Source organism: Scleropages formosus, chromosome 21, assembly GCF_900964775.1.
Source record: "Scleropages formosus chromosome 21, fSclFor1.1, whole genome shotgun sequence".
NCBI lineage: Eukaryota > Metazoa > Chordata > Actinopteri > Osteoglossiformes > Osteoglossidae > Scleropages > Scleropages formosus.
Window position 1 is genome coordinate 16,502,732 of NC_041826.1, and position 24,239 is coordinate 16,526,970.

The following is a 24,239-nucleotide window of genomic DNA, read 5'->3' on the forward strand; positions in this document are numbered from 1 at the left end:
GATGGACTAGCATCCCATCCCGGGTGTGTCCCATCCCCTTTGGCCTTGCACCCCGTGGTGCCGGGTACGGCTCTGGCTCAACGCGACCCTGCTTGGGACAAGCAGTTGTGGATGTTGGTTGGTAGATTTGGGTTTTGTGCACCTCCCAACAGTGAACGACACAAGACCAGAGCAACCATGGGGTCTTATTTGCAGTTATAGTTCGTCTCGTGCTGCATTGAGTTCTCAACCTCCGTTAGCCCTTGATTTCCAGTTTTTGCTGTTGTAATGAATGTAGGTGGATACTCAGTGATGGAGACAATGTCAAAGAGTAATTAATGAAAGGAAACTTTTGTTATGTTGAGTTATGATAGGTAATGTTCAACTATTGCATCAACTGTGTCCATTTTAACAGATAATTGTGATATTTTGGCATAACAACACCCAGTGTTTTCAGGATAGGCTCTGGATCACCGTGATCATGCACAGGACAAGTAGTTACAGAAAATGGATGGATGGATGGAAACTGAGGAACACAAACATTTATACCATTGAAACTAATGGTAATTAGATCTTCGATTCATGAGAATTGCCCTTACAAAGTGTTTTTCAACAACACATTACCTTCGTAAGGCGAAGAAAAGCTACATTTTTTGTGACGTTCCTTAACTCCAAAACATGCATATTCCAACAGGAGTCTGACACATGCATCAGATTTGTTCATCTCTAACTGTGGCCAAATTCAATCACGCAGTAACTTTGGAAAGGGACCATTGTGCTGAATCAGCACTTCAAGGGGATCTCCATTTATAGGATCGGACAACAAGAACATCAAGTACTGGGGTTCTTGGTAGCCCTGCTTGATCGCTTCCCTCGGTCAGAGGTCACTGCGCAGACCTGCACAGGTTTGCAGGAAAAGGGGCAATAAAGTAATTTGCACTCAACAAGAAGCAAAGGACATTTCCCACTTCCTTAAACGCAATATCCCACATGAGCCAGGCGACGTATGGAAAAACAAATGAAACTTTAAAGGGAATAACAGTAAGGGGAGAAAAGGCTGGACAAAGGTGTATAAAGTCACGGAAATTTAAAGAACTGACATGCTTCAGTGGTTTTATGTCCCAGATCACTGAACCCAAGTGATGAGGTCAGTGGTTGTTTCCATTTCCTGTGTTAGGACCCGTTCCCCCTTGACAACCAGCTAACGGTGGGACACGGCCATCCTACAGATGTTCCCCCCGAACCCCTGATAGGACAGTTGCACAACCCATTACTGGCCATGGTTCATATCCAGCCCAAGGAGAGAAGGGTGACTTCACGCCCAGCGTCCCCTCCCCCAAAGGTCCTTCAGCAAGCTCTCGGATCACTGCTGCTCGGGCATGACTTGTTGACAGAGGGGTCCCTAGTCCATCTCTGGCCAAACAAAGGGTGAGCAGCAGAGCACAAAGGCCGTAGCAGGCAATGAAACAAATGCAACCACCAGTGGAAAGATGATATCTTCAGCTTTTGTTGCAACGTGGAATAAAGACATAATACAAACCGACAGTATGTGCAAAAGCAGACACTGCACATACTTTCATTCAGAAGCTAAATGTATAGATTTACACCGGCTGAATATGGTTAAAGGGGGGTGCGGTGGCGCAGCGGGTTTGGCCGGGACCTGCTCTTTGGTGGGTCTGGGGTTGGAGTTCTGCTTGGGGTGCCTTGCAACGGAGTGGCATCCCATCCTGGGTGCATCCCTATCCCCTTCCCCTCCGGCCTTGCGCCCTGTGTCGCCGGGTTAGGCTCCTGTTCGCCACGACCCCGCCTGGGACAAGCAGTGTCAGACAGAGTGCGTGTGTGTGTGTGTGTGTGTGTGTGTGTGTGTGTGTGTGTGTGTGTGTGTGTGTGTGTGTGTGTGTGTGAGAGAGAGAGAGAATGATTAGGATTGCAAAGCATGTCAGACTCGTTTCTGCAGAATACCCTCATTAATATGCATTTTAAGATTTACATAACTGCTTCAGCAGCAGCACCAGACTCACAGTACTATTTAACATAATCTACTCTAGGTCAAGGGGGGTGCAGATGGACTTGGGTCATCAGGAGCAGAGGGCTACAAAGGACCTAAATCTATTAACACGGTGTCAGCTGGTGGTTGTTGGGGTTCCTCGGGGTGCAGATGGGGGCGCTATGGGTGATTGGCTCCATCCACAACAAAGACACAGGCACCACCCAGTTCCACGGAGGAGGGGAGACAAAACCACAGGTCTGCCCATCATCTGCCCAGTTACAGAACAGCGGCTCCAAAACAGCCTAATTATTTACTGTAAAATGTTAAAAAGTGAACAAACCCATCTCTGTGGGGTTTCTATACAGCCACTCTGCGATTTACAAAAGACAAAAAGCACAAAGCAGGTCTGATGCACAACATTATGCATTTCTTCATTCGTGGTCCTTCAGTGCGTTTCATCAATTTCCCCCAAAATTAAACATGCCGGACTATTGGACGTGAAGTAATTCTTATGGGGAACATCAGACAGTCACAGCTGATGAGAAAGACAGAACAGTGGATGATTTGACAAAAAGTAATGTTTAAATTTTAATATGCTTCTTTCACTGGCAGGAAGGGAACCAAGGCCTGATCATTACAGACAAGAGAGCCTCAAAACCTGTTACTCACTTATTCATAATGCATCAGTTACACAGTTTGCTCTTTTTGAACCACATCCTCAAATGAAGATGAGGATGATGAGAGATTTTATGAGTGTGGGGTGAGCACAAACACTCCACCATAACGCCACACTGCTGTGGTTATCGGTCTCCAGCCTTTGCCTGATCCTGCGAGCCTGAGCACATGTGGTGCAGTCGGTGCAACAATAAACTTTTAACACGTGAACGTATTATTCCAGATCACGCTCTGCAGCGTTTTCCTGGGACTCTCAACTCTTTACTCGACCAGATGCGTGTGTCAGACTGCTGTTGCTGTAGCTTATTTTGGTGCAAGTATAAGTTCAAATAATAATGACTGAGGCCTTACTAAAAATAATCCTGTCTTGAAGGTTAAAGATCATTGCAAATTATGGATGACGTTCTTCCTGAACGAAGACACGGTTTAAACAGGGGTGATGGATGTGCTGTTGGTTTCTGGGTATCAATCTGCATTATTTCTGATTGTTTTGTGGAGACAGAACATAATGTTAATAGGCTCAAGAGTGTCAGCAGTGCTGGATGATTCTGGTAGCAGGCCATCCGCCCCAGACTCGGGATCAATGAACCTGGATCAAACTACAACCTCTGAAACAGAGCTCATGCCAGCAGACTGGTACAAATTAGGGTGAGAGGAATGTTTTTGGTAGGTCCTTGCAGGCCGCAGGTCACACAGCAAAACCCTGCATTTTTCATTGCGAGTCTGTCCTCCCATATCTACTCCTGTGGTCTAAAACATGCCTCCACTGCCATCCTAATGCTACTAATTACATTTTGTGCAATAATTACATTTTCAAATCACATTTTAAAGTTATATTCTACATTATATTTATATTCTGATTATAAATTGAATCCACTATAAAAGATTCTATATATTCAACCAATTCAAGGGATAGAGGGAATTCTATTATATCCATACTCTAATTATTTGCATCCACCAAAAAAAAAAAAGATTTTACATTGAGTATATGGAATTTTCTCCAAGTTTAAGGGCCTTATCTGTGCGAGCACTAAAACTGCAAATACGTCTGGGCGTTAACGAACTATCTTCCACTCCTTACTATGCAACAGTAGCCAGGGACTACTGGCTGTATTACTGCTGCCTGATGAAGACTGACAGGTATTAATGAGACAAGACTGATGAGCAAAGCCACACACCTAATCCAGCTCCAGGTGGGCCGGCCCACTAACTCAGGTGGGACAAAACACCGCCTGCTGTTAGTCAAAGACGGGACTCTCCTTTTCCTTCACTTTAACCGAATGACATGCGACGGTTTTATTTCAGAGCAGACCAAATCATACATTTAAAACAATCCATTAAAAACAGTGCATGCTTTCAACAAGAAGACATCATGATAAAATATAGTAGGATGCAATAGAGCCCAGAAGTTCTGTATCTCAGCTCGTCTCCTTTTTCACACGTATTGGTTGGTAAGACCTTTACAGAGGACAATTTTTACTGGGATTTCATGTTACCTAAACCCTGGATACAGAGAACCAGCACCTTTCCATATATTATATATAACCAACTGAACAGAACAAGCCAGACTTGAGCTCCATCATGTGTACAGTTTACCACGCTCCTCTTCCAGGACCAGGTCGCTTCCTGACCATGAGAACGCACTCAGTTTCACACAGACATCACACTGTGTGTGCAGGACTTCCAGACCGATACTCGCACTTTATTTATTATTATTTATATTTAAGCCCCGTCTCTCTTCAGGGCCACTTACAATGTAAAATAATCGGTTGAGAATATTTTACGCATTTGTAGAGCAGGGTATTCTCACTATATTGAGGGTGAGGATAATGAACTGGGATTCGAAGCAGTAATCATGTTACGATTGCAAGGTAACGCCGGCTGAATCGGAACCTGACCCATCGGGTGTTCCAGGACAACGTGAAAGGCCCAAGTGCCTCCAGCAGGCGAACCTTCAACAACAGCGCAAAAGATGAAGGCAAGGAAGGCGGCGATGCGATGCGATGCCGCGACCCAAATTTGGGCTGTGATCCCTTCACCACAAGTGACTGGATCGCCGCTTCCCGAACCTCCAGGGATCTCTAGGGATGATGATGCAAACACTACTGGTGTGAGATGACCACACACTCGGTCGCGCTGATCGTCCCGGTCACCCTTCCCTGACCAAACAGTGAGTCACTGTGACACTGACTGTAGCGCCTCCTCCTCGTGACTACTCAGTCCATCCTGGAACAATAACATGCACGCGACAGCGAACGGAACAAACAAACAAACAATGTACACGCATCTTCTGCCGCTGTGTGTCCCAGTGTGTCACTCAGGCCGGGGTTCTGAAACCCGCCGAACTGCGATGGAGGCGGAGCAGGTACCTCGCAGCACGCGCAGGTGGCGGCAGCGCCGCACAATAAACCCCCGCAAATGCGGGCGACTTACCGCACGGCCACGCGCACCGAGCTCTCGTCCTGTCCGCCCGTCATCGTGTCATCGTCCGCCGTGCACTGCGGAGAAAAAAGAGCAGAGGATCCTGGAAATGAGACGCGCCTGTCTGATGCCGACGAGAACGCGGCAGATCAGCGCTCCTTAGCCATTTCCCGAGCGGGAGCGGCGATCAGCGCGACGTAGGACGCGGAGCCGGACACCTCCCTTTCAGAGGTAGGACGGACATGTTATTGTGTGGACAGCGTGCCTGTTGCGCTCGGGTCTTCGTTCCTCGCCTATACACACACACGCTCACGAGCGCGCGCGCGCACAGCACAGACTTCAATGAAAGAGCGAGCAGCCCTTGGCTCGCGAGTCCTTCGCGTCATCAAGCCCCGCCCACCGCCCGTCCGCGCTGTCAAGAGATGCGAGCGAGCGCTCTCGGTCTTTGTGTCGATGTTGGCATAACGTGTAATTTTAATATCGTGGTGGGAAAAACTTGAACAGTAATTTTAGCAGACTCATATTTCTGCACGTACATTTCGTAGTTGCGATGGAAGTACAGGTACAATATCTGTGACAGGACGAAAATTTGCCAAGATTACTGCTCCTTCTTTCTCTATATCTTTGAGCACTGATTTTAAAAAGTAACAATATTTTACATTTGCATTTATTCACTTAGCAGACGCTTTTCTCCAAAGCGACTTACAATGGATACTATGTAGTGTTATCAGCCCACACACCTATTCACCAAAGTGAATATACATCGAAAAAAAAGACTTCTGTATTAGATAGACAGTCCAGTCCCAGTGAGACGGCCAGACAACTAAACGCTGTCTAAAGAACTAAATAATGGCATTACTATGCTGTATTAATATATAACCAATATAATATTTTAATACAGATATAATTCGCATATTGGCAATGGCATTAATTATGGGGATGATAAGTGGCTGCATACACTGATCCTCACCTTATGAACTATCGAGAAAAGAATTTTGTAAAATACTTTTTTTTTTTTCCCCAAAAACTGAATATTTTTAAACGTATGTTTCAGTAACTGGGCTGCACAGTGGTGCAGCGGGTAGCGCAGGTACCTCGCGGCTAACGGACTGTGAGTTCGACGTCGGTCCAGCTCTGAGTATTAGCTTTAGATGTTCTCGTGTTCGCATGCGTTTCCTGTGGGTGCTCCGGTTTCCTCTCACAGTAGAAAGGCGTTGTTTTTTTTGTTCTTCACCGATCAGACTGAATGTATCAATAGAACTGCCCTTGCGATCACGTGTGCGATTGCCCTGCAGCGGACTGGTGTCCACGCACTGTATATCTGGGATTGGCTCCGGACCACCGCCACCCAGCGCTGGACAAACGCTTACTGGTAATAGATGGATGGATGTTACTAAAATTTGTTTGTAGCGGGGCGAATACAAGCTGTGTTTACACTCCGGTCCAAAAGCTAGCAGTAAAGCTCACCCGAACAGAGCAGGAGTGTGGAACCACCTCACATCATCAGGCTTATACAGTGATTACAGCAGGTTCGTTGTATCCGCGAAGCGTGCGCGCGACACATCATCATGCGCGCCTGACATACATGAGCAGCGAGTCAAAACTTAGGTCTTAATGTGCTTATAGCTTATTGCAATTTTAGTCATCTTAAATTCATTTTAATGTGGCTTCACATTAACAAAGCATTAAAGTGTCACATTTCTAGAAATATTTATATTTGGTAATTTTACAGAATGTAATCCGTGAATAATAAATCGGGGTTCGTCTGTATTATATAATAAGACTTTGCTGATTGTGACTTGCTGATAAAATAGACTTTGGAGTTACGAGACTTTCGGTCCCAGTTGGGTACATATCAGTACATATCGGTGCCTATATCAAATGGTGTATTAAAACTCATCCTACTCACCCACATGCTTTAGTGGATTATCGTCATCGATTATTACTATGGTACGCGCAATCACCAGCAGGTGGCGCCAGATAGCTTTTCCATTGACTGTGTATGGGAGGCTGTTCGGCCAGGGTACAGTTAAGGTTCCACAGGATGTGTGGCCAGTACACCCTTTAGGGTTAGGGTTAGGGTGGACCACATTATATTATTCAGGGCTATGGCTGATGGCCACTCTCCCCTTTAGGGCTGGCTTCATTTGAAGCTAGTATATCAGTTAGGTTGTATGACCCACACAGGACCAGACTGCTGGTTCCAGTGGGAGATGATGGTGTGCAAATAGCAAAAAGGAAGAGAAATAAAGTGGACAAAACTAACAAGCTTTGCTATAAAATTAGAAAAAACCTGTACACTGTATTCAAAAGTTACATTCAAAATTGAATTGCAATAAATAGTACTCAAATAGTTATGACTTTATGATAATACATTATTCTTGGTGTACAATTTCTTCATTAAGTGAAATGGGTAGTTCACTAATGTTACTCTCCATTAAATACTTCTGTGCTCTGCCCTTGCTAACCATTACATCCTTTTATGAGGCATGTTGTGGGAAGCATATTAATTGACATTATTTAACATCAATTAACACACCTTCGTGCACTTTATCGCTCAGTTCTGCAGTTAGATGTTTAATAATTCCCCAGTAGCGGTTATAAGCCAACTGAAATCCATGACAGTGAAATGAAATCATTTCCAGTGTTTAACCTGTACAGATTAGTTCTTACTTTAACTTACTATGAACATGTTAGAAGCACAACATGCTCAGATCAAGTACAATTTAGACCAGCTAAAAAAAAAATTCCAAGGTCACAGTACGGGGTAAAAATTAATTTTTAAAATATTAAACGTATGAAACATTTAACCTCACTCAGGGGAAGTCCTACTATCACTTCCCTTGTATGGAAGTGAACTAGGATGCTAGTCAAGGAGGGGCAAAACTCAACAATAAACCTATTAACCCTGTTTGGTATTAACACCCTGCGGACATGTGAGTTACACATGAAATATGACAATCCATGGCCATGTGACAGTTGGGATTAGGGAGGATGACTTAACCTGCCACTGCTCTACTGCCCCTGAGCAATGCACTTACCCAGAATTGCTCCATTATAATACCCTGCTGTAGAATTGAGTGAACAGTTGTATGGCTGTCAGCAAAATGAGAAATTAATGATGTAATTTAGTTTGAATTTGACGCCATGGATTTTCACCCTTAAACAAGCTGCTTGGCTACTCCTCCCTGGTTCAAAGTCTTTGAAACTGAAAGTACAGCCTTGTGTTCAAACTTATCAACAGCCCTGTGGTAAAGGGTTAGTGGTTGTTGTGACTACTGTTGACTGCTAAAGAGGGAAACTGAATGACAATCAACAATGACCAATGAAATCCACAGAGGAAGTCAGCTGATTGCTAGAAGGCGTGGCTATTGAGTCTGACGAAAGGTGACTTGATTGGTTTAGAGAAAAACAGATTGACAGTGAAAGTGGCCAATGAAATCCCCAGAAAAAGTCAGCTGACAGATTTAATTTTTATTTATTTCTTCAGCCACAAACAGCAACACAGAACAAGATACAAACAAGAGTGTGTACATATAGGATTCCACAACCAAAAATAAAAAGAACAAAATCAAGAGAACATATTAAAAGACAAACACACATTATGAAACAGGGTTAAACAGAGCAAACAAGAATAAGGTACGCCCCCCGCCCAACCCCCTATATTTTTACAATTTAAAATTACTTGCAATTAGGCTTTATTATTTTCTATGGAGTTAAGGTTTATCAGATCATCTTTTTATTTGAAATTAATACCAGTATTTGCCTCTTTTTAGTATAAGATTGCAGTTCAACCCAAAGAGATTTTACCAGGGGACATAAATCAAAATAAATGATTAGTGGTTTCACAGGGCTACTTTCACAAAAAGTGCATTCATCTATATTCATCTTAAATTATTGCCCAACAAGGGTCTTTACTGGGCAGATACAATGCAGCAGTTTATATTAAACCTCAGCCTTAGTTGTTACACAGAATTTATTTAATTTTTTTCTAATTAATCTGTGTTGTAAATTAGGAGTTCCAATATATTGTAACTGCAGGGATGTTGTCAAGTTGCAATATACATGTTAAAAATGTATCTGACATAAAGAATGAGAGAATATTAAAACTTTAAACATGATCAGTTAAAATGTATAAGGAAGCGAGTGACAGAAATTCAGGGGGGCGCAGTGGGTTGAACTGGGTCCTGCTATGTGGTGGGTCTTGGGTTTGAATCCCGCTTGGGGTGCCTTGTGATGGACTGGCATCCTGTCCTGGGTGCGTTCTCTCCCCCTCCAGCCTTACACCCTGTGTTGCTGGGTTAGGCTCCGGCTCCCCGCGACCCCGTATGGGACAAGCGGCTCAGAAAGTGTGTGTGTGTGTGTGTGTGTGTGTGTGTGTGTGTGTGTGTGTGTGTGTGTGTGTGTGCGTGTGTGACAGAAATGCAACTCAGTAAAATGACTGGTCTTTTTTTTTTTACATTTATTCATTTATCCAGCACTTTTCTACAGAGTTACTTAGAATGTTAAGCTACTTATAATTATTTACTCATTTACACAGTTGGGCAATTATACTAGAGCAATTTAGGGGAAGTACCTTGCTCAAGGGTACTACAGCCGAGGGTAGGAATCAAACGTGTGACGTTTAGGTCCAAAGGTAGCAGGGCGAACCCTTCTGGTACCAGTTGTCCAGTCCATTATACTTTAATAAAGGTTCAAAAGGATTGTTGCCAAAAACTATTCTGAAAAGTACAAATAACAATATAAATAAAAATGCAAATATTACTTGTTACTACCCACCTCTGCTGAAAATACATACTACACATTATATAGATCTTTTTTTTACAATTACTCTTAAATTGTAGAAATTAAATGGACCTTGTTGGGAAAGCATGTTTTATTCTGTTTCAATTTGTGAATAATAATTTAAATAGCCCCCTATAACCATCTTATTTAGAAATGCATATTGACAAAATAAAATAATTTATACCAAAAAATTTGGTCTAACCAGTAGTTAAGAAAGGCGTCCAAGTCGGATCTTCTCTGTGTCACACTGCTGGGCAACTACCTGCAGCACTCCAGGACACCACAGTGTTGCTTCCATGGTGTATGTTTCGAGGAGGACTATGTGCATGTGCATAACGTATGATGCTCAACACATATGCACAACCAAGCAAGTATTTTACCAGCGCGTGAACACCGACGCTGCAGCCACTCTAGGTACGAATGAGATTGCACCTAGGAGTTAGGCACTTCCCGCTGTCTCTTTAACCACATTTGTTCTGGCATTCCAAGAAATATTACAAAAGAAGTGTTAAAACTGTGGTGCATTGGTAAGAAAGCTAAAATCATTACTGACATTACCTTACAAGGAGCGTACACACACACACACACACACACACACACACACACACACACAGGCGCATAGTTCATATGATGGACCACTGTGTTAGGTTATGTAAGTCATGTTTTTAGTATAACAACCAAAGAACTTTCAGTAAAATTATACAATGAAAAGATATATGGTAACAGCAATCAATCTATGACAGGGTCAAATTTCTAGATGTCTGGCAAAATTTTAATTACGGAATCCATATTTAGCATGATCTTGACATAGTGTTCGTGTTGTGCAGCTATTTATTCCTGGAATAAACTTTGTGACAAAGGGTGGGAATAGATTAAGAGAACAAATGTAGACTCTATAAAAAAAAAAAAAAAAACAAATTGTCTTTTGGTGAAAAAACTGTCTAAAGGCATTATTAACATATTACATATTCTTATAAATGATGTATGTCGTTACACGTTTATAATGTGTCATATATTTGGTTGCAGCCTTTTTCCCTCTTTCCATCTTCAAATCTGGAGCAGGAAAGACAGGAAATCAAAAGCAGAATCAGAAAAATGTGAGTGCTCTCCACATGCAGCAGCTTGTCCTGCTAGGAGAGCAGTAGCTGCATGTGATTTTTGGATAGTGCTGTGGATCACTGGTATTTACTGGCGCAACTGTCCCGCCCGCTCACATTCAGTCGGCATGAGCTAGTCTCACGCAGCCAGAGAACCCGAGGTGTAGTTGGCGCCGTCACTTTTACCATCAGTCTTACAGTGACGTGTAAGGGGGTCTCTCGCTATTGTGTGACGGAAGGCCGCGATCAGGCCTGCGCTGCCGCCAACACACCTGGGTTCATGGTGACGTCCAATGACCGTTTGCCTCTTATGCCGCGCGCTGCAATCCGAGGCGTCTCGTTCGCTGCGCAAGGAGCGAAGAGCTGCCTAGCGAATACTAATGCAGCCGCGCAGCTCAGAAACAAGTTCGACATAATTGGCCAGCCTTGCGCTCAACAATACGTTGCCTTTTAGTGGAGAGAATTAGTAAAATAAGCCAAACGAACTGCTCAAGTCTGAAAAGTTGTCTGAGGCTTAGGAATGCTTTTAAAGTAAGAACACAAAGGAAACAGGACTTTCTCTCAAAAACGTTCACAGTATAATTGTCCGAGGCAGCTTGCACCAAATACGCAATCGTGAAATAGCAATCTTGTTGAGTTGACAAAAATAAAATGTCACATTGGCAATGGAAAACAGTTATCATATTCAAAATGGATCACACATTTCGAGGACGTATTAAAACTTCACAGAAAGTTGCCTGATTAAAATGAACAAAATGTTCAGTCATCCTTTAAAGACGCTCGACAATTTCAGAGGTGTGAAAAAATCATAGGAAGTTTCAGAATATCTAAGTCACTGAAAAAGTTAAAATAGCACAGCGATGGAAGAAGGAAGAGGTGGTTTCTAAAAGAGAACAGGAAGATCCAGTGGGTTCCAGAATTAAAGTGGTGGACTTCAGTGGTATCATGTATGAAAGACGGATGAATCGGGGCCAGGTTACATGGACCTGGTCCCCTCAGTCACATGTGCAGGCTGCTCTCGCAGTCTCAGACACAGCGCTCCTGTCCACCTCTCTAGGACTCCTGAGTGACAGTGGTCCACCGAAACAAATCCGCTACCAGTCAGCACCAAATTTACCCACACCATACCAACTCATGCTGGCGTGCACAACCTGTGATCTCTGCTGCAGTATGATGGTATTGATTGACATGGTTCACAAATTGTAGCAGCCCTTAGGATAGGGATAGATTTGCTACGTTTCAATGCGTAAAGAGCAAATGTTAACATGTTTGTCTTTCAAGGAGGCCATTTTTCCCCTCATATTCAATTTAATGCAGTTTATTTTTATAGCGAGCTCTACTCAGCAGAGTGACAGAGGTCTGAACAGAGTTGCTGTGAATGATCAAGACTTACAGTTATAACAGATATAGTTAACAGAAAAGGCCAGATGGCAACCGAGGAGAGGAAAACAAAATACTCCTAGTCCACAAAGAAACAGACAAATGAATGTCTCGAGGTGCAGTCCAAGTACCAGTGGTTGCCCACCCCTCCTGGGCATTCTACTGTTGTATTGCAGATTGCATAGATGTTTGTAACTGGAAGTGTCAGTTTAACATGACACGTTCCACTGGCCTTGCAATGCAACACAGCCCATGAACAATGGAGTAGCGCAAGGAGAAAGACCGGCCACTCTGATGCAAGCATGCTGCCTAAGCAGAGGTGAATCTGAACTTCTTCAATCACAAGTCTTATCACTAATTAAGCAGAACACCTCAGAACAATATTGACTTCTCTTGATGCTTCTGCATTTCTTTAACAAAAGGCTAGGGAAACTATAACGTGAGGTCGAAAGGGCCTTTACACCATCTTTCAAGGGCTTCCGACCCAAGTTATTATGTAAACATCCTCAAGAGAAACTGAGAAATTCCTATGTTCCAAATTATTAATATTCATTGTATATAAACAGGTATATACACTATCCTGATGATTAAAATGATTAATTTCGATTCAAATGGGTAAATGGCTACTGCCTTGACTTAATAAGGTGCTCAGCAATAAAAGGTTTATTCCTCTTTTGTGTGTTCAAGTAAAAGATTTGTGTCTATTTAATTTAGAAACATAATTTTGATTAGTTCTGTACCACCAAATTAAGAGTGCTGCATGTGCACTGAGGGAACACGTAATACTTCTGCAGGAGCAGTCGCTCTCTTTCAAGCATCAATCGTCTTGAGGACAGAATCCTCTCCCAAGATCTTGCACAGCTCGTTCAGTCTGTGCTGCATCTTTGGAATTCCAGCAAGCTGGGACTCCAGGCGTTGCTTCTCCTCGGTCAGGGAGAGCCGGGTGGCCGTGTCCAGTTGCTCAAAGCGCCAGCCACCCTCACCGTCAAACTGCAGCAGGTGGGTATGGTATTTCCTGTGGGTGCCGCAGGGGGGAAAAGGTTTCACTAAGGCATTATACTAAGTGGAGAGAGCTCGCTATTGACCTATGGGATTAATGGGCACCCACCAGAGAGAGGGCCTATGGGTAATTGAGAGCAGGGAGATCCCGGCATCTTTTGCTGCCTGGAAGATCTTCCCCTCCACATCAATGCTGACAGCACTTGTGCACTCGTCCAGCAGTGCATACTTTGGTCTGAAATACGAGGAAATACAAAATGTTTCAGGTACACGATAAAGAAGAGGGTAATTCTCTTTCTCAATAGCAAATATAAAGATACAAAGCACAATGGAATGATAAAAGTCGACCGCTGTATGCGTGTTAAACTGCTGTGCTACAACATATCTGTTGCGGATTTCTTCTTACTTGTGGTAAAACATGCGGGCCATCCCCATCCTCTGCTTCTCTCCTCCAGACAAAACGTCCTTCCAGTCCATCTCGGCATCCCACCCTGCAGACCAAACACACACACACACACACACACACACACACACACACACACACACACACACACTCTCTCTCAGGACTTCTCAGCAGCCTCCACCCCCATCCTTGCCAGCAGTCCCAGGGGAGCCCTGTTCCTACAACGCTTTCGGAAAGTGAAATGACTTGCTGCTGCCACACAGAACCCCCACCTGCTCTCTTGATCCCATCCCTCTTTCTCGCTTACAATTTCCCCACAACTTATTCCCTTTATTTCTTCAATATTTAATTCCTCGCACTCCCATGGTTGCTGTCTGTTGGTGAAATGTACGTTTTAGAGTAGTATGTCACTCTGGAGCAGCGTCTGCTAATGGAATAAATAAAAGTGTAGATTTAGCCCTAATACAACCACATGAAATAATCACTGACCCTGTTACAATCTAAATGCCTCTGTAGAGTAATGGAAAAATCTTAAAATTAGCAAATTACAAACAGTGGTAAATATAATTCTTTCTAATCCAGATTAAGATTACAGACTGATGTAGAAAGACAGAACATACAGTACAATAGTGTTTCACATGTACTTAACCCAAAAATCACCATTCGGCCTCCAAAGACCTGGGACAGACACGTTAGCTTTTGTGTGATGACTTTCGGACAGAAAATGTTCACATATTTGGATGGGACACACTGGTAGGTGTTATATTCAGAAAGTACAAACAAGTGCAGTGCTACTCACCTCCTTCACGGGTCACAATGTGGTTGAGATTGACAATATCAAGGATGACTTCCAGATCAAGGTCACTGTAGCTTTTCCTGTGCATGTCCTCCACCGTGTCCGGGTAGATGACCTGGTCGCGTAGCGTACCAATGGACATATAGGGCCTGCGGACGGAGAGCAGACGGTTAGCAAACTAGACCCGTAAGGTATTACATTCTAATCTCTAGTGGAGCTATGTTTTTACTCTGTATTTAGTAAACTTCTTCCAAGATTAAGTTAAAAAGCAATTTATAATGATCTGTCCATTTATGCAGTAGGGTGTTCTTACTAAAGCAATCCAGGGTCAGTACCTTGACTGAGGGTTGTACATCATGACAAGGATTCAAGTCAGCAACCTTCCGTCTGGACGGCAACAGCTTGAGACACGTCGTCATCTGCGGGCCTGCTACAACCCTACTGTTGATTCATCGAATATCTAAAGTTTTATACCGCATGTAAGATGTGGAAAGCTATTATCCAAATGAATAACGCAGTGGCTAGGGGTAGAAGCAGCTCTGTAAGCGAAAAGTAGTAAGGCAGCAGGTGGTTCAGTGGTTAGAGCAGCTGCTTCTAGACTCAGAGGTTACAGGTTCGAATCCCACCTCCTGCTGTAGTAACTTGGAGCAAAGCAGCTGAATTATCAGCTGTAAAAACAGGCCTGTAATACATTTTTCTCCAAAGCAAGTTGAGGTAACTTAATAAATATGTAAATTAAGTCTAGTTCTACCTTTCAGTTTAGGTTTATGATACGGTACAATGCAGGAGGCTCTGAAAAAATACGATTTCTGACTTTCAGCTTAATGCAGAGAATTTATTTAATCAAATACTGTATCATACTAATATATCTAATAAATACAATATATTCATTTTAAATGAAAACTGGGGAAGATTAAATTTCTCTCAGTGAAGTTCACGTAGTGCACGTAGAACTTTGGACTGTGGTGCGTTGGAATACAGTTGGGGGGGGGGAACCATATGCTTTGGTACAAAGTTGCTTGAGCAGATCAGTGGCCTGAGCAAATGTCATATGCACACGTGTCACCGCACGCTTACCATTGGTCCGCTGCACATATGAGGAGCTCTTGCCTGCTTGCCATTGGTCAGAACTGTACGAATGAGCCTTGTATACACTTCCTTCTATCGCTCAAAAATATCTTTATAATATTTACTTCCCTCGCTCCGTGCCCTTAAGTGCGTCAAGCTTGAGACGCTGCTGAATATTTGGCAGTAACGGGGCTCTGGTTTCCTGACTACTGGACTGACCAAAATCCACTCGCCATCTCGCTTTACCCCCGTAGGACAGAATCCCAGAGTGACCGAGTACGAGCAGGAGAAGCTCACGGGCTGTTCCTGGAGCCATCTGGGGCCCCAGTTTGTACCGAATGAGCAATTAATTTGTTCTACATGGTGGAAGGACGGTGTGTATGTGCAATGTGGGCAGACATTTACATTTATTTAAATTTATTCATGTAGGAAACACTTCTCCAAAGCGACTTAAAATGACACTATGTAGCAGTATTCTGGCAACGAGTGCTGCATATATGGGTAACGTGAGGTATGAATAGTGGGCATAGTGCTTATCGTGAATATTCTTTAAGGAGAATGTGTAGGATGTATGTATGTTACCTGTGTACTCGTACCTGTGCTGTGATATGTTAAATGCATGTGTTTTAATAGTATATAAGGTCAACAGCAGGAATCTGCGCATAATTAAAGTATGGAGCATATCTAGTCTATATGTGTATTATTAATCGAGTATGGAGTGTATATAGGATGTATGTGTATTAATAGTGCATGGGGTGAATATAAGGTGTATGATTATTAAAAGTTTCTGGTATGAAAACGTGTTTGAGTATTAGTATTGTATGGTATAAATATAGGGGGCGCAGTGGGTTGGACCGGGTCCTGCTCTCTGGTGGGTCTGGGGTTCGAGTCCCGCTTGGGGTGCCTTGTGATGGACTGGGGTCCCGTCCTGGGTGTGTCCCCTCCCCCTCTGGCCTTACGCCCTGTGTTGCCGGGTTAGGCTCTGGTTCCCCGCAACCCCGTATGGGACAAGCGGTTCAGAAAATGTGTGTGTGTGTGTGTGTGTGTGTGTGTGTGTGTGTGTGGTATGAATATAGGATGTATGTGTATTAATAATGTATGATATTAACATAAGGTGTATGTGCATTAATAATGTATGATATGAATATAGGATGTATGTGTATTAGTAGGAGAGGGGGTGCGGTGGCACAGTGGGTTGGACCACAGTCCTGCTTTCTGGTGGGTCTGGGGTTCGAGTCCCGCTTGGGGTGCCTTGCGACGGACTGGCGTCCCGTCCTGGGTGTGTCCCCTCCCCCCTCCGGCCTTACGCCGTGTGTTACCGGGTTAGGCTCCGGTTCCCCATGACCCCGTATGGGACAAGCGGTTCTGAAAGTGTGTGTGTGTGTGTGTGTGTGTGTGTGTGTATTAACAGTGTATGGGCTATATACAGGGTGTATGTATGTTAAAGATGCATTGAGTAAATATAGGGTGCACGTGCATTAACAGAGCAGTAGTGCCTCACCTCTGTGGGATGTAAAACATGTGCTGCGGGGCTGGCTTGTGCAGGACCCCACTGTACACAGGCCACAAGCCACTGAGGATGCGGAACAGAGAGCTCTTCCCACATCCATTGGGCCCCGTGATGAGGAGGTGCATTCCCTCCTCCACCTGCACACACACACACACACACACACACACAAAAGATGGTTCTAACTGCCAAACAGAATTGACAACCTGATATTTTGGCTGCCGATGTGGCACACGGTGAGAGAGTGACCTGTCAGTATCTACCTTAAAGTTCAAGCTGGACACCACAACATCTCCACTGGGGGTAATTATGGGCACATTCTCGCATATGATACCCTTGTCCACGTCTACGACTTCCCCTGAAGGAAGAGTGAGACAGCATGCTGTTAAAACACAGGAGGAAATGCACATGTTCTGAATGCATTAACATTTAATTCGTTGTCAATCAGGACCAAACAAATAACGGCATAATGCGATTAAATGAAACGTGAGTCACAATTTTCAATCAAAATGACAACTAAACTAGGTATATTATTTTTATACTATTCCTAAAATGCAGGGTAAATTCTACAGAAGGGTTCCCTTTAAGCAGATATGACAAAATGTGCCAGAGGCATAATACTGTATGTTTTGTGCAATATTGTGCATATGTGCTACTTTTTTTAAATATATATTAAAATAAATAAATAAATAATAATTTAAAAAAAACACTTTCACCCTCTTACTTCCGTACCTTTGATCTCGAGAGGGCCGTCTATATGCATTTTTGACTCCTCCAGGTTCTTGAGCTCCCCTGCGGGCTCCTGGGACACAGTGGAGCGCTTATACATGCCCCTTTGCACCTCGTCGAACACCAGGAACATGTCATGCACCCGGGCCGTGTAGCCGGCCAACTCGGTGACCTGTCGCACACAACCGGGGCAGCTGATCAGGAGGGGAGCCCACAGACTGAGTCCAGCAGTACAGGAAGGGTTTGTCAAAACGGACTTTCAGAGCCTTTGAGGTGTGCTCTTCCGCAGTGACCCGCCATATAAAATGAGGACGTCCGAGGCTCTACAAAAGGCTGGAAAGAAAATCTTGGCATAATCTAGATGCTCAACATCAGCTGCCTCTTCAGTTACCCTTCTGAGTCCATTGATCATAGATTATTATTGCTGCAGCAAAGCCAGCAAATGCCAAGGCCTCCCTCCGGACCTCCCACAGGAACGATGTGATGTGCACACGGGTTATTCGAACACATCGGTGTACTGAAACGGCTCCTTTCGCTGAATTTCCTACAAGGCTTAATCTAATTTCTAACAAAGAGAGCCAAGAACTGTTCCGAGGGCAAGAGAACGTAAACAAGCCTTATTAACCCAGAGGTCCCAGACTGATGTCACTGAACTAGCTCTCATCTTGGGTGGAGTTACAGTACTGCATTTTTTGGCAGCATAAACTCCGTTGCTTCGGTACAAAATCCTGTTACATAAACTTATCAAAGCATATCGGTGTGGATATGACCATCCGCTCACTGGAAAAATAGAAAAACTCCAGAGACATCCTGTATTAAATTTCATCAGTAATTGCTTATTCCAGTAGGGAGCACAGTGATTCAGAAGCAGTCCTGGCTGGTCAGTCAGAGTACATCCTGGACGAGACACCAATCTCACACACACACACACACACACACACACACACACACACACACACACACACTCGATAGGAAATTAATTTATAGCTGTGATTTACTGTTGAGAGGATAAGACAGTATAATACTGTGCATCCTGCATTTTATGGTCAGCTACAGTATGTGCATAGTACATGCACAACGTTTCATGCGAGGAAATGCCCACATCTGTCAAACATGTCTCCAGCGTGGACCGACTGAAAGCACGTAGCACATTCCCACTGGCGAAACTGTCCAGCTCTCTGGTTCACCAGGACAGGTGATATTTTCCCTGAACAGTGCTGGAAGTGACATCACATGCACTCCAAAAGACATGAAACCTGATAAAAATATATTATATATACATAAAAAGTCACTAACAGGACAACATTAACAAAACACCCCACATACACATCCAACACACTTGTGCATAAACAACGTAGAATCACTCTGGCTGCTTCTGCTCCCTCGAACCCACAGGGAGGACACAGCACAGCAGAGGAAGCAGTGAGACGTGGATCCGATGCCAGCCTGTAGTCTCTTTGCAGTCGCCTTGGCCCGTGCTCCTTGCATTCTTCCTCCTGCTTCCCGATTCCGAGAACACCCGCCCAGCTCAGATGACACCAGCGCCGACTTTTTGGAATCCCTCCAAAGCACTGAAGGCCATGCGCTCCCTCACCATAACAAATGTCCTCTCTAGTCCGGTATTTCAATAAGGCGGCTGTGGCGTATATAGATGTACGGAATGCACGAAGCCCGGAGACGGCCGAGGAACCACTCCGGTGGGAGGATCACTGCGATCGCCTCCGGCAGAAGTGGCTTTTGAGGCCCAGATGAAGCTGGTGTCTCGGAATTTACTGAATAGTCTCTTTAAACAGCATGAGCGCACCACTGCATTTGAGCTCTAAAAATAGACCCCTGGCACTGTGTCTCTCAGCAACGCTCAGTGTCTCAAAGCGTTTCACACCACTGCTTTGCTAGCAACAGCTTCATTAAATGTTGTATTACAGACAGACACCGTGTTTTGATACACAGTCTCACAGTTCCCAACTACCCTGTAATAAGCACAGGAAGGCTTTATTATCACCATCAATTGGTTACTCTGCTACAACTAAGTTCAATGTACAGCCCATCTGCACGTGTATGTATTTTTATAGGAATACTTAAGAATAGATACTTAGGCCAGCGAAAAAGAGCTGCAGCACAAGCTGGGGCTTGAACCAACAACCTGTAGGTTGTGAGTCTATGTCCCTAATCACCAGGCTACTGATGCCTCATGTCAGGTTAGTGTTCCTAACAAAGCTATTATAGGCACTGCTGGCTAAGAATGCACTTTGAGGCTGCTGCAGAGACTCTGCTTTCCGTTTTAATTTTTACATAAAAATAATAATGAAAATAAACCTCTCAATGGAGGCGGAGAAGAGATTAGATATTGCAGCCGGATTGATTTGCTGAGCATTCATCTGAAACTAATCAGACGTTGTACACGGGAGTCTGATCGTCTTGTCACAAGAAATGCATTTCTGATCAGCGACCTGGTGCATGATGGACCGAACGAGAGGGACCGTTCGTTCATCAGTGCTGGGAAAGCGAGCAACGTCACCTCACCTCTTTATAGGAAGACATGATCCTCTCGATGGCATCAGCCCCGGAGGCCAAGAGGTTGCGTGCCGTAGTGAAAGCTTCAGTTCTCTCGCTCACCAACACCTGTGTGTGACCGTCTGCCAGCTCTGCATGGGGGACGTAGGTACCGCTGGTTAACGCACTGACTGCAATACAAAAGTTTACTGGTTCAGGTTCTGGAACAGACTTATTTGTTATACCCTAAAGCGAGGGCTCATAATGGCTGTGGCATCCAGTCAAATCCAACCCTGGGCAAGGGAGGGAATGGAAGCAGGTTGTAACTGGGCACTGTGTGTATGTGTGTTGTGCAAACATGGAAGAAAATACAAAACACACACCCCAAACAGGATTCATACCCTACACCCGCCAAGCTGCAGTACCGTGTCTCCCAGAGCAACTAAAGCTTAACCAAACATCCACCAATTTTGGTCACTCCATCTATGTGTGTATTTATATGTGTGTTGCAAATTGTATGCGGCTGCACTGGAATTAAAATTTCCCACTGTGATTATAAACACGCACACAGTGTCTGAAACCACTTGTCTCAAGCAGGGTCGCGGCAAACCGGAGCCTAACCCAGGACGGGACGCCAGTCCATTGCAACATCCCCGCAAGCGGGACTCGAACCCCAGACCCACCAGAGAGCAGGACCCAGTCAAACCTGCTGCGCCACCACACTTCCCCCACTATTATTAATGAAGTTTAATTCATTATTTATTTTAGATAAGTGTGATTTATTTTAGGGGGGCGTGATAGTGGTGCAGCGGGTTTGGCCTGTGCCTTCTCTCTGGCAGGTCTGGGTTCGAGTCCTGCTTGGGGTGCCTGGCAACGGACTGGCATCCCATCCTGGGTGTGTCCCCTCCCCCTCCAGCCTCGCACCCTGCGTTGCTGGTTTAGGCTCTGGTTCACCGCGACCCTGCTTGGGACAAGTGGTTGTGTGTGTGAGTGATTTATTTTGACTTTCTCTTCCAATCAAAGTTCCGGTATAGGACTAACTATGTAGGGAAAGATCTACAACATCGTGTACAGGAGGGACACAAATAATACTTGCAATTATTAAATTTGACACCAAAACATGCAGATTTTGGTTTCGTAGGAAACGTCGTGTAAATCATTATTTTTTAAAGCACGCACTCAGGGCGGCTGCTGCCCCTTCTCAGCGACACCTTGCTTTTAACGTGGTTAAACTGGAACACACGTACTGCCCTTGTTCACAGCAATCGCTGTAATATGGGGTTTCTTATTTAATTGACACTTTTCTCCAAAGCAACTTACAACAGTCGGAATTTTACCGGAGCAATTAAGGCAAATACCTTGCTCTAGGGTTCTATAGCCAGAGGTGGGGTTCAAACCTGTGACTTTTAGATCCAAAGGCAGTAGCCCTGCTAGAAAAACCCAGGTTTACAGACATGCTATTTCTGCAGAGGCAAAACACTGTTTTGCACATTAAGCAAATAATTAGAACTGACTGCAACCCGCATCCTGCACACAACTGTTATTTCCCAACAAGATTTCACTACCGGCGTCTGCTGAGTTACTTCTCGCTATAATAACCCTTATTTCTGGAGGCAGCAGCGCACCTTCCCAGTACGGGGTGTTTGTAAAGCCTGAAGGCTGCAGGTTCGAGCCCCACTCCCCGCTGCAGTGCCGTGCTTTATGTATTAATTAATTTATATACTGCATTTCTTAAGTTAAAGGGCGAAACCGTGCGGCGATTCGCTTGCGGGTGCGCGCATGCGCGTAGCGCTGCTGCGTCGTACCGCTGTCCGCGTAGCCCGTGGCCGTGATGATGGGCACCGCCACCATGACGAGTCCGCAGCTGCTCCACACGTACTTCATGAGGAACTGCTCCAGCATGATGTACCACAGGCGCTTGGACAGGATCAGGTTCATCTGCTCCGCCAGGACCCGGTAGCACTTCTGCAGCTGCCGCATCTCCACCTGGCTCGTGCGGGGGAGCATCCGGGGACGGGGTCAGAGCTCTGCACGCCACGGCCGGCGACACCGCGGCACGGCACGTCACTCACGCGTGAGACTGGTCTGGGGAGTGTCAGTGAGAGTGTGTGGGACTGGGAGGTGCCGCCCGCTTACCGCGTGTCCCCTGTAGAAGGCTATTTCCTCCGCGTTCGCGATGATCCGCGAGTGCACGTAGCGCAGGTAGCCCTTCCGGTGCGCCTCCTCCGCCACGAGCTTGCCGAACCGAGGCGAAGAGGCGCGCAGCACCTTGGCCGTGGCGAACACCACGAGGCCCGCGAGCAGCGTGGGACCGCCGGCGTCCGCCCCGCGCGAGCGCGCCGTTTGTATGAGCGTGTAGGAGGTGAGCACCACGTCCAGGATGGGCTTGGTGAGGTTCGAGTAGAGGTGCGCCACCGACTGCGAGAACATCATGATGTCCTCGGTGAGCGACTGGTCCGGGTTCGCCAGGCGGCCGTCCATGTTGCTCACCTTGTAGTAGGTCTGCTCGGCGAAGTACGTGCGGTACGCGTGCTCCACGAGGCGCGTGCGGAGGGCCAGCGCGAGCTGGCCCTCGAGGTAGCGGATGACGCTGTTGACGAACGTGGCCGGGATGGCGATCAGGAGCCACTTGACGAGCTCCACGGCGAAGCTCCTCGGCCGCTTCTCCACGATCGTCTTGACGATCTTGCCGTCCAGGCCGGCCACGTAGATGGAGAGGAAGGTGCGGGACACCAGGGCCACGGAGTGGAGCGAGAGCAGCCCGAGCTCCTTGCTGATGAGCCTGGGGAAGAGGATTCTCGCGAGCTGCACGATCTGCCTGAGGAACTCGGCGTTCGCGCCCGGCGGAGCCCTGCTGCTGCTGCTGTCGCTGCTGTCGCTGCTGTCCCCCGCCGGAGACACTAACAGCGACGACGCACACGGCGAAGCGGCGCCGGCGGCGGTCGCCTTTCCGCGGTGACCGCGCCTGGCGACGTGTTTCCAGATGACGGGCTGCAGCGTCTTCACCGCGTACGCGGCGGCCACCAGAAGGGCTGCGCGCTTCGCCGCGCCGAACCGCCCCCGCCGCACCGCGGACGACGCCGCGTGCAGGACGCTGGACATGATGATGATTGTTTCCCGCTGCCGGCAAATATTATATAATATATGCGTTACCTCATCAGTCGCGCCTTCCGCGGTTTCGTCAGGCACCCATCGGTGAGAACCGAAATCTCGAGCAGAGGAAACAAACGAACGCGAGGAGCCCGGCGCGAAGCGCTCATCGAAGGTCTGGATGCGCAGGATGTACAGTGCAGTGCGGTGCAGTGAGGAACCGCGCTGTTGTCCTGGGGGCTGTAGCCCCGCCCCCGCTAGAAGGCGATTGGCTGAGCGAGCCATCAGTCCAATTACAGCGCCGGCATAGGGAGTGTTCACTCTCTTACCGTTATATATCTCCCGAATTGTCGTTACCTGTATGTAACAGACTCCTTCGCACAAGGCGATGTACGATGCTGATCAATTTTACAAGTATTTACGCATTTTCAGAGCAGCCGAGTATTCTTATTTTACCAATTCAGCCAAAGTATCTTGACTTTGCATGAGATACGAAATGCAGCTACTCCTGAACCTTGGCGGAGCTACGAATCATGTAACGTGAAATGTTTATATATATAAAAAAATAATTACTTGGAAGGTGATTAGGAATCTTCGATATTCGGATAAAGTTTTATGCAGCTATTCGTCTGATCATGTAACATTGCTGGTGGTGGAAAGAAACTACTAAATCACACGTCTGTATCTGTCTCTTTCTGCAGTGATATAATTTACAAATTGTATTTCCTGTGAGGTGTACGTCGCTTAAAAAAAAGCAAGCAAAAAAAAAAATCTACGTCGTTAGTATGATGAATGCGAGCTGCTTTTTTTGTCTCATGCATTTTCCT

The 24,239-nt window shown here is 45.6% G+C and overlaps 2 protein-coding genes across 4 annotated transcripts in view; both read right to left on the minus strand.

The window, feature by feature from the left end:
- Positions 1 to 5,385, minus strand: part of LOC108921005 (kinesin-like protein KIF21A) — a 30,072-nt gene extending 24,687 nt beyond the window's left edge. For both annotated transcript variants that reach the window (XM_018730191.2, XM_018730190.2), the window contains exon 1: positions 5,078 to 5,385. In XM_018730191.2, the coding sequence (XP_018585707.2) occupies positions 5,078 to 5,121 (44 nt within the window). In that variant the 5' untranslated portion in view covers positions 5,122 to 5,385. The remainder of the gene's footprint in view (positions 1 to 5,077) is intronic.
- A 5,568-nt stretch (positions 5,386 to 10,953) lies between these two features.
- LOC108920790 (ATP-binding cassette sub-family D member 2-like) lies at positions 10,954 to 24,083 on the minus strand. Of its 2 annotated transcripts, none has more exons than XM_029247368.1 (10): positions 22,459 to 24,083; positions 22,128 to 22,308; positions 20,353 to 20,474; positions 17,833 to 18,001; positions 17,364 to 17,458; positions 17,095 to 17,240; positions 14,529 to 14,674; positions 13,733 to 13,817; positions 13,436 to 13,561; positions 10,954 to 13,342 (listed from the first exon to the last, which is right to left on the minus strand). In XM_029247368.1, the coding sequence occupies exons 1-10, from the start codon at positions 23,695 to 23,697 to the stop codon at positions 13,138 to 13,140; spliced, it is 2,514 nt and encodes an 837-aa protein (XP_029103201.1). In that variant the 5' UTR covers positions 23,698 to 24,083; the 3' UTR covers positions 10,954 to 13,137. The 2 variants fall into 2 exon arrangements, with proteins under 2 accessions (XP_029103201.1, XP_029103200.1); XM_029247367.1 differs by having other exon boundaries at positions 20,353 to 20,513.
- Between the last annotated feature and the right edge of the window lie 156 nt (positions 24,084 to 24,239).